Below are 13594 nucleotides of genomic sequence, written 5' to 3' on the forward strand. Positions count from 1 at the left end.
CCAGTCCACCTACCCTGTGCATCTTTGTGTTGTGGGGGCGAAACCCACGCAAACATGCGCAGAATGTGCAAACTCCACAAGGACAGTGACCCAGATCCGGGATCGAACCGGGAACTCTGCATCGTGAGGCAGCAGTGCTAACCACTGCGCCACCGTGCTGCCATTTACTGTCCTACTCAATCATGGGGTAATCACTGTCCCCCATTACCACAACTGAGCGAGATATTGGGGAATTGTGCAGGTTGGGGAATTTAACCACGTTAAATTTCCCCTGAGTGTCCAAACGTTAGATGGGATTACAGGAATTGGGCTGGGTGTGGGCCTAGATGGATGCTTTTTCACAGGGTGGGTGCAGATTCAATGGGCCGAATGGCCTCCTCTTGCACTGTTGGGATTCTATGGACCTTGGAACATCGTCTGCACTGACCCTCTGAAAGACCTCTGAAAGTAACTCGGCCTACCTCCCTGTCCTATCCCTGTAACCCCATCTAGCTTGCACATCCCTGGACACTAAGGGACAATTTGTTGGCATGGCCAATTCACCTAACCTGCATGTGTTTGGAATGTGGGAGGAAATGGAAACACCAAGAGGAAACCTACGCAGATACGCGCAGAATGTGCAAACTCCACAAAAACAGTCACCCAAGATTGGAATCGAACCCAGGTCCCTGGCGCTGTGCAACAGCAGTGCTAACCACTGTGCCACCGTACCGCTGACCTTGATGAATTATTACTGGAACATCTTGCCAACAAATTCTTGGTTGAGGAATTATTGAAAAATTGAGTTAAGAATTTATTCCTGGGAGGGAGGCTAAGGACATGAGTTTAATATGTCTAACTGGTGTTGTTGCTGGTGTTCTGCTGCCTTTTTAAAAACATGATGTGGAGATGCCGGCGTTGGACTGGGGTGAGCACAGTAAGAAATCTTACAACACCAGGTGAAAATCCAACAGGTGTGTTTCAAATCACTAGCTTTCGGAGCACAGCTCCTTCCTCAGGTGAGTCTTCCTCTTTTCTTAAATACTTTTGTATGGGAATTGTTGTCTTGGCCAGCATTTGATGCCCACCCCTAATTACCGTTGTGAAGGTGGTGGTGGTCTTGAAGCACTGCTGTACATGTAAACTGTAGATGCTGTTAGAAAGAGAGACCTGGGATTTAGTTGAAGTGAAGGAATAGCAATTTAATTCCAAGCCAGAATGGTGTGTGGCTTGGAAAACTGTTTCGCGTTGAATTGATTTCAAATTAATAGTGTCAGACATTGAAGCTAGAGTAAAATTTCTGCATTGTGACTGTTCTTTCTGTTGCTAATTTTTGAATTTCTTCAACTTAGGGGAATCTCTACAGCTGCACAGATCCTTCCAAAATCACAGAAGAAGACTGCAAGTGAGTAGAACCTGAGTTGGCTCTGCTGTTTCAGCCAATGCTGGAGACTGGGGTCCTCAACATGACACTGAGGCTACCTGGGACCTGAGAGCCAAGGCTTCAGGTTAAGCGTAGAAGCTGGGTTCAAGGTTCTGGGAATAAACATTTGGTCTCTTTCTGTTCTTTATCAGTCCATTGTGTCTGTTCTGGTAGATTTATCAAATCAGTGAAAATCTCCTGTTCTTAACTCAGACCAATGTAAATTTCCCTTGTTAACGGCAGCATGGTGGCACAGTGGTTAGTACTGCTGCCTCACAGCGCCAGGGATACGGGTTCAATCCTGGCCTTGGCCTTGGGTGACTGTGTTGAGTTTGCACTTTTTCCTCGTGTCTGCGTGGGTTTCCTCCAGGTGCTCCGGTTTCCTCCCATAGTCCAAACATGTGTAGGTTTGGTGGGTTGGTCATGATTAATGTATGGGGTTGCAGGGATGCGGCAGGGGAACGGGCTTAGGTAGAGTGCTCTTTCAGAGGGTCGGTGTAGACTCGATGGGCCAAATGGCCTCCTTCTGCACTCTAGGAATTCTATAGATTTTAAGTATGTATCCAATTTCCTTTTGTGAGTCATAATTGAAGCTGCTTCAATAAACCCATCAGGCATTTACTCTTGTTGTACTATTTGTAAAGAGCTAGAAGCTAATTGTTATGCGGATATACATCCAGAGTGCCAGATTTACAGATGCACATCTGCCAGGTGTCCAGCAACAATCTATCCAGCATTTCAAGTCCAGAAGTGAGATTATTTCAAATTTGTAGGAACCAGAAATCATAACATGGTGTGTAAGACTCAAATATATAAATGCGTTTAATATTAAATTACGCTGAGAAAAATCAACCTGATTTTCTGCCAGAGAGAGAGGGAAAAAGAACTGAGTGAATCACATGAAAAATGAAAGGTGAAAATGAAATGGCCAATGTAATGAATGCACAGCTCCAGCCCGTGGTGAATTGGGAGGCTGATGATGATCATAGAGGCATTTGAGATAAGTAGCTTTCTAAAAGGCAGCAGTGAAAGGGTCAACTTCATCATTTTGTGGGCAGGAGAGAAATGTGTTTATTCGCTGAGAAAGAAGTAAAAACCCGGTTAAAAAAAGTCCAGGGGCGAGATTCTCCGACCCCCCAGCGGGTCGGAGAATGGCCGTTGGCCGCCGTGAATTCCGCCCCCGCCGCCCGCCGAAGTCTCCGAAGGGAGAAAAGTCGGCGGGGCGTCAATGGCGCCGCACACCTCGGAGAATGGCACGGGTAGGCGCAAGGCAATGGATTTTGGGGCTGCCGATATTCTCCCGTCCGGATGGGCCTAAGTCCCGCCGACGTGATGACGGGTCACGTCGGCGTAAATCAAACCACCTTTCAATCGGCGTCAACCAGTGCTCAAGGATTACGCCGACCAGCGTGGAGGTGGGTGATGGCCTGGGGGGTTGGCCGCTGGAGAGGCGATGGCGTGGCCGCAGTCTGAATGTGTGGGGAGGGGGATGGGGTCCGTGCCGGGGAGGAGGATGGGGTCCGTGCCGGGGAGGGGGATGGGGGGGGTCCGTGCCGGGGAGGGGGATGGGGGGACGGGGTCCGTGCCGGGGAGGGTCGTGGGGGGGGGGCAAGTGAGTTGGTCCACCTGGCCAGGTGCCAGCCTCCAACAGTCGGACCCATGCGGTCCATGCCACCTGGCTGAGGGGGAGGAGGGGGTATGGGCAATGATGACATGCCGTCGTTCCCCCACCCCCCCCAGGCCGTCATGTTTTCCGATCAGCCAGCGATGTTGGCCGCCGTGGCGGCAGCCGCTAATGTCCATGTTGCCCTGGATGAGGAGGAGGAGCATGCCAGAGAGGGGCAGGCGGCAGCCGACCAGGCTGGAGGGACACCTGACCGACAGGACGAGGAGGGGGAGAAGGACGTCGCGGCCCCACGGCAACGGAGGCACCCGAGGATGCCCTGTGTGTACCGGCCCTGGCAGTCATACCAGGACCTCACGGACCGAGAATGCAAGAGGAGACTCCAGATGAGCCGGGAAACCGTGGCACACATCTGCCACCTGCTGGCGCACCTGTCACCGCGTGGCAGACACCCTCTCCCCGTATCCGTCAAGGTTACGGTGGCCCTGAACCTTTATGCAACGGGGTCATTCCAGGCACCGAGTGGGGACCTGTCCGGCATATCGCAGACATCGGTGCACCGGTGCATCCGGGCAGTGACAGACGCCCTATATGCCATGGCGCATCGCTACACCCGCTTCCCTGTGGCGGACCGGGCCAGCCAAGATGCCCGGGCCGTGGGCTTCTCTGCCGTGGCTGGGTTCCCCATGGTCCAGGACGCGATTGATGGGATGCACGTCGCCATGCGGCCACCTGCAGATAACAGAGCCGTGTTCACCAATAGGAAGGGGACCTATTCGATGAACATACAGGTGGTCTGCGACCACCGCATGATGATCCTGCACGTCTGCGCCCGTTACCCGGGCAGTGTACACGACTCATACGTGTTGTCGCGGTCATACATCACCGGCATGTACGAGGGACGCCATCCCCGGCTGAGGGGCTGGTTGCTGGGCAACAGGGGCTACCCATTGCGATCGTGGCTGATGACGCCTATACGGAGGCCACGCAATGAGGTGGAGAACCGCTACAATGATGCCCATGTAGCGACAAGGGGAGTGATAGAGAGGTGCTTTGGCGTGCTGAAGATGCGTTTCAGGTGCCTGGACCTCTCTGGGGGCGCCCTCCAGTATCGGTCAGATAGGGTCGGCCGCATCATTGTGGTGTGCTGCGTCCTGCACAATATAGCCCAGCAGAGGGGCGATGTGCCGCAGGCAGTGGAGGGCGGAGTGGAGGAGCAGCAGGAAGAGGCGCAGTCCTCCCCAGATGAGGGGGATGGGGGCAATGGTCAGGGCAGACGGGCTAGACACGGGCGGGTGGCTGTCCACCGTTACCGGCTGGGCTAGCGGGCACTCTTTTCGGTCCCTCTTTTCTGTTTTTTTTTATATTTTAGTATTTAAGGCGGGAACAGGAAGTTCGACCCGCGGACATCTGGGAAGACCCTCACCAATAAATTCTGGTGGAGAGGAAACCCGAGACACTACACGTGTAGTGTCTCCCACCCGCCCTCCTCTAACCTAATAATAAAACCCATTGGTGTGAGGTAAGTACCATATTTTATTATTCACACTAAGAAGGTAAGTGAGTGATTTTTACTCATTTTTACTTTTGTAACTTTTTCAAATTGTGTGTGTGTCGGGGGGAAACTGAAGTGACAGCACAGAAAAGCTGTGGCCTGAGTGCCTGGTTGGGATTCTACACTAAATTTAAAAAAATTGAGCATTGGTAACTAATTAAACATAATTACTTAATTATAATTTAGAGGGACATCTAAGCCAGAGATCGGAGAGTACTTTATTTAGCTTTCGCATTTCTATTAGAAATCTAGTGCTAGGAAACAGATAGTTAACAGTAACTTTGAAATTTAAAAAAAAAAATTTTTTTTTAAAAAATTAAAATGTTATTTTAATTTTAATTTTAATTAATTGACGCAATGTCAGTTATAGGGGTGCTGTGCTCTGACTGTGAGATGTGGCAGGTCCGGGAGGCTTCCAGCATCCCGGATGGCTTCATCTGCAGAAAGTGCACCCAACTGGAGCTCCTCACATAGACCGCATGGTTCGGTTGGAGCAGCAATTGGATGCACTTAGGAGCATGCAGGTGGCGGAAAGCGTCATAGATCGCAGTTATGTAAATGTGGTCACACCCAAGGTGCAGCAGAGAAATGGGTGACCACCAGAAAGGGCAGGCAGTCAGTGCAGGAATCCCCTGTGGTTGTCCCCTCTCGAACAGATATACCCCTTTGGATACTGTCGGGGTGGATAGCCTATCAGGGGAAAACAGCAGCAGCCAGAGCAGTGGCACCACGGCTGGCTCTGATGTTCAGAAGGGAGGGTCAAAGCGCAGAAGAGTAATAGTAATAGGGGACTCTATAGTCAGGGGCACAGATAGGCGCTTCTGTGGAAGTGAAAGAGACTCCAGGATGGTATGTTGCCTCCCTGGTGCCAGGGTCCAGGATGTCTCCAAACGGGTAGAGGGCATCCTGAAGGGGGAGGGCAAACAGGCAGAGGTCGTTGTACATATTGGTACTAACGATATAGGCAGGAAGGGGCATGAGGTCCTGCAGCAGGAGTTCAGGGAGCTAGGCAGAAAGTTAAAAGACAGGACCTCGAGGGTTGTAATCTCGGGATTACTCCCTGTGCCACGTGCCAGTGAGACTAGAAATAGGAAGATAGAGCAGCTAAACACGTGGCTAAACAGCTGGTGTAGGAGGGAGGGTTTCCATTATCTGGACCACTGGGAGCTCTTCCGGGGCAGGTGTGACCTGTATAAGAAGGACGGGTTGCATCTAAACCGGAGAGGCATAAATATCCTGGCCGCGAGGTTTGCTAGTGTCACACGGGAGGGTTTAAACTAGTATGGCAGGGGGTGGACATGGGAGCAATAGGTCAGAAGGTGAGAGCATTGAGGGAGAACTGGGGAATAGGGACAGTGTGGCTCTGAGGCAGAGCAGACAGGGAGAAGTTGCTGAACACTGCGGGTCTGGTGGCCTGAAGTGCATATGTTTTAATGCAAGAAGTATTACGGGTAAGGCAGATGAACTTAGAACTTGGATTAGTACTTGGAACTATGATGTTGTTGCCATTACAGAGACCTGGTTGAGGGAAGGGCAGGATTGGCAGCTAAAAGTTCCAGGATTTAGATGTTTCAGCCGGGATAGAGGGGGATGTAAAAGGGGAGGCGGAGTTGCGCTACTGGTTCGGGAGAACATCACAGCTGTACTGCGAGAGGACACCTCAGAGGGCAGTGAGGCTATATGGGTAGAGATCAGGAATAAGAAGGGTGCAGTCACAATGTTGGGGGTTTACTACAGGCCTCCCAACAGCCAGCGGGAGATAGAGGAGCAGATAGGTAGACAGATTTTGGAAAAGAGTAAAAACAACAGGGTTGTGGTGATGGGAGACTTCAACTTCCCCAATATTGACTGGGACTCACTTAGTGCCAGGGGCTTAGACGGGGCGGAGTTTGTAAGGAGCATCCAGGAGGGCTTCTTAAAACAATATGTAGACAGTCCAACTGGGGAAGGGGCGGTACTGGACCTGGTATTGGGGAATGAGCCCGGCCAGGTGGTAGATGTTTCAGTAGGGGAGCATTTCGGTAACAGTGACCACAATTCAGTAAGTTTTAAAGTACTGGTGGACAAGGATAAGAGTGGTCCTAGGATGAATGTGCTAAATTGGGGGAAGGCTAATTATAACAATATTAGGCGGCAACTGAAGAACATAGATTGGGGGCGGATGTTTGAGGGCAAATCAACATCTGACATGTGGGAGGCTTTCAAGTGTCAGTTGAAAGGAATTCAGGACCGGCATGTTCCTGTGAGGAAGAAGGATAAATACGGCAATTTTCGGGAACCATGGATGACGAGAGATATTGTAGGCCTCGTCAAAAAGAAAAAGGAGGCATTTGTCAGGGCTAAAAGGCTGGGAACAGACGAAGCCTGCGTGGAATATAAGGAAAGTAGGAAGGAACTTAATCAAGGAGTCAGGAGGGCTAGAAGGGGTCACGAAAAGTCATTGGCAAATAGGGTGAAGGAAAATCCCAAGGCTTTTTACACGTACATAAAAAGCAAGAGGGTAGCCAGGGAAAGGGTTGGCCCACTGAAGGATAGGCAAGGGAATCTATGTGTGGAGCCAGAGGAAATGGGCGAGGTACTAAATGAATACTTTGCCTCAGTATTCACCAATGAGAAGAAATTGGTAGATGTTGAGTCTGGAGAAGGGTGTGTAGATAGCCTGGGTCACATTGAGATCCAAAAAGACGAGGTGTTGGGTGTCTCAAAAAATATTAAGGTAGATAAGTCCCCAGGGCCTGATGGAATCTACCCCAGAATACTGAAGGAGGCTGGAGAGGAAATTGCTGAGGCCTTGACAGAAATCTTTGGATCCTCGCTGTCTTCAGGGGATGTCCCGGAGGACTGGAGAATAGCCAATGTTGTTCCTCTGTTTAAGAAGGGTAGCAAGGATAATCCCGGGAACTACAGGCCGGTGAGCCTTACTTCAGTGGTAGGGAAACTACTGGAGAGAATTCTTCGAGACAGCATCTACTCCCATTTGGAAGCAAATGGACGTATTAGTGAGAGGCAGCACGGTTTTGTGAAGGGGAGGTCGTGTCTCACTAACTTGATAGAGTTTTTCGAGGAGGTCACTAAGATGATTGATGCAGGTAGGGCAGTGGATGTTTTCTATATGGACTTCAGTAAGGCCTTTGACAAGGTCCCTCATGGTAGACTAATACAAAAGGTGAAGTCACACGGGATCAGGGCTGAGCTGGCAAGGTGGATACAGAACTGGCTAGGCCATAGAAGGCAGAGAGTAGCAATGGAAGGATGCTTTTCTCGTTGGAGGGCTGTGACCAGTGGTGTTCCACAGGGATCAGTGCTGGGACCTTTGCTCTTTGTAGTATAAATGATTTGGAGGAAAATGTAACTGGTCTGATTAGTAAGTTTGCAGATGACACAAAGGTTGGTGGAATTGCGGATAGCGATGAGGACTGTCGGAGGATACAGCAGGATTTAGATTGTTTGGAGACTTGGGCAGAGAGATGGCAGATGGAGTTTAATCCGGACAAATGTGAGGTAATGCATTTTGGAAGGTCTAATGCAGGCAGGGAATATACAGTGAATGGTAGAACCCTCAAGAGTATTGAAAGTCCAAGAGATCTAGGAGTACAGGTACACAGGTCATTGAAAGGGGCAACACAGGTGGAGAAGGTAGTCAAGAAGGCATACGGCATGCTTGCCTTCATTGGCCGGGGCATTGAGTATAAGAATTGGCAAGTCATGTTGCAGCTGTATAGAACCTTAGTTAGGCCACACTTGGAATATAGTGTTCAATTCTGGTTGCCACACTACCAGAAGGATGTGGCGGCTTTAGAGAGGGTGCAGAAGAGATTTACCAGAATGTTGCCTGGTATGGAGGGCATTAGCTATGAGGAGCGGTTGAATAAACTCGGTTTGTTCTCACTGGAACGAAGGAGGTTGAGGGGAGACCTGATAGAGGTATACAGAATTATGAGAGGCATAGACAGAGTGGATAGTCAGAGGCTTTTCCCCAGGGTAGAGGGGTCAATTACTAGGGGGCATAGGTTTAAGGTGAGAGGAGCAAGGTTTAGAGTAGATGTACGAGGCAAGTTTTTTACGCAGAGGGTAGTGGGTGCCTGGAACTCGCTACCGGAGGAGGTGGTGGAAGCAGGGACGATTGTGACATTTAAGGGGCATCTTGACAAATACATGAATAGGATGGGAATAGAGGGATACGGACCCAGGAAGTATAGAAGATTGTAGTTTAGTCGGGCAGCATGGTCGGCACGGGCTTGGAGGGCCGAAGGGCCTGTTCCTGTGCTGTATATTTCTTTGTTCTTTGTTTGTTCTTTGTTGGGACAGGCTGATAGCCGCCCGCTTCACTGACTAGATGGGCGTGGGAATCGGGTAGTATGGCCACAGACCGCACACCATGGCAACAGCCGACCACCCCCACCCCCCACCCATCCACCCACCCAGCACCCTCACCACCCTCCCCAACCCCACCCACCCCACCCGCATACACACCACCCCCCCATTGCCGATCCACCTGCGGCACAACAGCCGGGCTCACACAGTTGCCGGTGGACACGTGTCTATTGCAGGCCATGGAGGATGCTGACAACCCGCCCTGCGATGAGCTCCTGGCTCCACATTGTTGGACTATGTCTGACCCATGGCCACAGTACCACCATCCACCCGGACCACCCCTGCATGCGGCTGTGACACTGCAGCGCACGGTCCCGTCCTCTGCCCGGGGGGATGTTGATGGCGGCCCAGGGGGAAGGGGGCAGACTCACCTGGGGCTGAGGTAAGACCACCCCTCACACACACACTTACGCTCAACGTACATGACACCCCCGCACGCTTTGGACAGAGCACAAAGGCAGCTTCTGTAGGTGTAACATTGACTTTAATAACGAAAGGAGTTCATGCACGTGCCCTAGCCCCTAAAACTCATCTGTGCCCTGCACCCGTGCCAACTTACTCAGTGTCTAATTGTTTGGCCTTACGGGCCCTTTGACTATGCCTAGGTGGGTCCCCAGACGGTACAGCAGAACTGGAGGTGGACTCCTGTGATTCCTGCCCTCTGACACGGGATCCCTTTGGCGGCCGTTTCCTGGGGCGTCCTGGCCTAGATGGGCCAGGCTGTGGCCCGGGCGACTGGGATGGCAAAGCTGCCAGCCTGTTCTGCCCGTTGCCCACCCGATGCACCTGGGACAGAAGGGGGGGAGTCCGAGGTGCCGCGTGTTCCGGGACCTCCCCTACAGGGGGACCTGGGACGGACCACAGCACCTCCTCCTCCCTCGGGGTGCCCGATGGCCCCCAGGCCTCTACATGGGTGGGTGATGCGAACGGACTGACCATCCGACGCCCCCCCCGACATCTGGCGCTGCCAGTCCTGGAGGCCCGTGCTTGTATCGACAGGGATCTGCAGGTTTGCAGCCATGGAGCTCAGGGGATTGGCAAACCCTGTCTGTGACTGTGCGACGCCGGCTCGCACATGGGCAATGGCGCCGATGCCCTCAGCGATGGCCTGCTGAGACTGGGCCATGGCCTGCAGAGACTGGGCTATGGACTGTTGAGACTGGGCCATGGCCTGCTGAGACTGGGCCATGGCGTTGAGTGCCTCTGCCACCTGCCGCTGGCGCTGGCTCATGGCCTCCTGTGAGAGGGCAGCCATGTCCTGGGCCACAGACGCCGCCTGCACGGAAAGCCACAGGCCTCGCAAACCGTTCCCCATGTCTGACACCGTCGCACCCATTGCCTCCACCGCGGACGCCACCCGTGCGGTGTCGGCCTGGGTGGCACGCATGACCGGCACCACTCCCAGCTCCTGGACTCCTCCACCTGCGACTGTAGCCGCCGCAAGCCGGCCGTCACCCTCTTCGCTCGTCTCCGGTTCGGTGGTTGCATCGGATCTATGGGTGGGTGTGGTAACTCCTGGAACCCGGGATCTATCTAGGCGGCAGATGTTCGCTTGGGCTGGGCTGCCCTCCAACCGCACGGCCCCTCTGCTGCTCCTACCTCCACCTGCTGTACCGGGACGGCTGTGTTGTGCGCACCAGTGAGTGTACCAGACGCCTCACCACTAAAGTGACCAACCGAGGTGAACGTCTCTGCGATGGTGGAGGGTGTTGGTGACAGCAGTGGCGTTGTGTCGTGCGCATCGTCCCACTCTGAGTCCATGGCACTTTGGGGTGGCAGTTCGTCTCCGCCCATCCAATCTGTGTCACTGTCCTGTATTTCAGTTTCCTGGGTAGGGGTGTCCTGGGTAGGGGTGTCCTGGGTAGTGGTGTCCTGGGTAGTGGTGTCCTGGGTAGTGGTTTCGTGGCTCGGCTGTGACAGGGGCCTGTGGCTGCCCCTCTCGTCGCTGGGTGGCACATGCCTGCGTCGACGCACCCGCACGAGACGGGGGCGTCGTCTCCCTGTTGCTCCAGGTCTCTCCATCTCCAGTGGTCTCCGAGGGACATCGTGCGGGCGTCGCATGCCAGAGGGTTCGGGTCTCTCCATCTCCAGTGGTCTCCAAGGGGCATCCTGCGGGCGTCGCATGCCAGAGGGTCCGGGTCTCTCCATCTCCAGTGGTCTCCAAGGGGCATCCTGCGGTCGTCGCATGCCAGAGGGTCCGGGCCTCTCCGTCCCCTGTGGTCTCCGAGAGTCATCATGCGGGCGGTCTGCATCTGCGGGGATGGGTGCCTCGACGTTTGCTCCTGCGATACACAATGAAGCATGCATGGTTAGACACGCAGGCAGTGATCTGGGGGAGGGGGATATAGGGGAGGGGGGATATGGGGGAGGGGGATATGGGGGAGGGAGGATATGGGGATATGGGGGAGGGGGGATATGGGGGATGGGGTATATGGGGAGGGGGGATATTGGGGAGGGGGGATATGGGGGAGGGGGATATGTGGGAGGGGGGATATGGGGAGGGGGGATATGGGGGAGGGGGATATGGGGGAGGGGGGATAAGGGGGAGGGGGGGATATGGGGGAGGGGGGTATGAGGGATATGGGGGAGGGGGGATATGGATATCGGGTGGGGGGGAGGCTCACCTTGGCTGCTCTGATGAGGTCGTTCACCTTCTTGTGGCACTGGGTGCCTGTCCGTGGTGTCAGGGCCACAGTGGTGACGGCCTCTGCCACCTCCCTCCACAGACGCCGGCTGTGGCGTGGGGCAACTCTGCAGCCGTGCCCGGGATACAGGGCCTCCCTCCTCTGCTCCACTGCGTCCAGGAGTGCCTCAATGTCACGAGACTGGTACCTCGGGACTGAGCGACGGGCGGCCATCCGGTCGGGTGTTCTGGTCGGGTGGGGGGGAGCAGCGCATCCTTAATGAGCCGTCACGCCATGCAGCGTGTATGACGCCGCACGGCGTGAACCACGTGAGCCAGCGTGGATAGAGTCACGTCGCTGCTAGCCCATTCAGGGCCGGAGACTTTGCGACGTTTGGGGCGGCGTGATGCAGGTGGGATTTGCGCCGTTTTTGCCGCCGGTCGGCGGACTTTGCGCCGATAACGGAGAATTTCGCCCCAGATCAACATTTTTGAAAAATTAAGCCCAAGTCAAACATATAGAAACTTACATAGAAAATAGAAGCAAAAGGAAGCCCTTCAGATTTGCTCCGTTATTCATTATGATCATGGCTGATCATCACCCTGATCCCGCCCTCCCCCATATCCCTTGATCCCTTTAGCCTCAATAGCTACATAGAATCATGGAATCACACAATTCCTTCAGTGCAGAAGGAGGCCATTTAGCCCATTGAGACAGCACTGACCCTTTGCAAGAGCAACCCACTAGGCCCAACCACTGGCCCATTCCCATAACCCCTAACCTGCACATCCCTCGACACTAAGGGACAATTGTTGCATGGCCACATCATCTGACCTGCACATCTTTGGACTATGTGAGGAAACCGGAGCACCCGGAGGAAACCGACGCAGACATGGGGAGAATGTACATGCTCCACACAGACAGTCACCCAAGGCCAGAATTTAACCCGGGTCACTGGTGCTTGAGGCAGTGCTAACCACTCTACCAACGTGCCGGCTTTTGGTTTTTTTTGGAGTACAGGGGCCTCCTTCCCACTGGACAGCACTGTGCTGCAGGGCACATGCAGCCACTGCAACAAAGGTTCGAAGTTTGTCTGGCAGTGGAGTATGATGTTACGACATCCTGGGCGAATGCGCAGTCAATTCCAGCCCCATGGACCCTGGAGTCCCAACATAAGTGCATTGAACAATAATTCATAGAGGTGAAATTATAGAATTCCTACAGTGCAGAAGGAGGCCATTCGGCCCATCGCGTCTGCACCAACCCTTCAAAAGACCACCCTACCTAGACCTAGCAACCTCAACCAATCTATGGACACAGCGGCAATTTAACACGGCCAATCCACCTAACCTGCACATCTTTGGAATGTGGGAGGAAACCGGAGCACCCGGAGGAAATCCATGCAGATCTGGGGAGATGTGCAAACTCCACACAGACAGTCACCCCAAGGTCAGAATCGAACCTGGGTCCCTGGCGAAGCAGAAGACTAAATCAAAGCAGGTAGCAGGAAGGGATTAAAAAGGGATTAAAAAGGAAACACAGGACAGACAAAATGTTTCAAAACATTGTCCAAACAATGGGATGGGGTTGACTGACGAAGACAATGGGATGGAGGGCTGTTCAAGGAGGGGTAGGAAGGGTGGGGGCTCTCAATGGCAGGTGAGGGGGCAAGATGGTAGATGAGGAAGGTGGAAAGAGAAAGGCAGAGCGAATAGCAAGGGGAGGGAAACTTGTCCCTGACAAGGTTGCATGAAAGGTCACAAACAAGGGGGTCAAAGGGATATAGCATTGTTTACTGGAAGATTCAAAATTGATCAGCAGGAAGTGTTGGTTAGATACAAGACACAGGAACTGTCTGAAATGCATCGAAGGATATCGAAGGAAGTGAGAATGGAAATTGCAGGGGCACCATAATCGCCATAATCTTCCAGTCTTCCATAATTGGGGAAGTTGCCAGCAGACTGGAGAATTGCAATTGCCTTCATTCAAAAAAGGTAGTCCCAGTAATTACAGAC

At 53.2% G+C, this 13594-nt stretch overlaps 1 protein-coding gene across 12 annotated transcripts in view; it reads left to right on the forward strand.

Annotated features, from left to right (window-relative positions):
• The window catches only part of LOC140393996 (voltage-dependent L-type calcium channel subunit alpha-1S-like), an 804045-nt gene that overhangs the window by 432100 nt on the left and 358351 nt on the right, over positions 1–13594 (forward strand). For all 12 annotated transcript variants that reach the window (XM_072480735.1, XM_072480727.1, XM_072480737.1 and 9 more), the window contains one exon: positions 1332–1384. In XM_072480735.1, coding sequence (XP_072336836.1) covers positions 1332–1384 — 53 coding nt within the window. The remainder of the gene's footprint in view (positions 1–1331; positions 1385–13594) is intronic.

This window comes from Scyliorhinus torazame, chromosome 17, assembly GCF_047496885.1.
Source record: "Scyliorhinus torazame isolate Kashiwa2021f chromosome 17, sScyTor2.1, whole genome shotgun sequence".
Classification (NCBI taxonomy): Eukaryota; Metazoa; Chordata; class Chondrichthyes; order Carcharhiniformes; family Scyliorhinidae; genus Scyliorhinus; species Scyliorhinus torazame.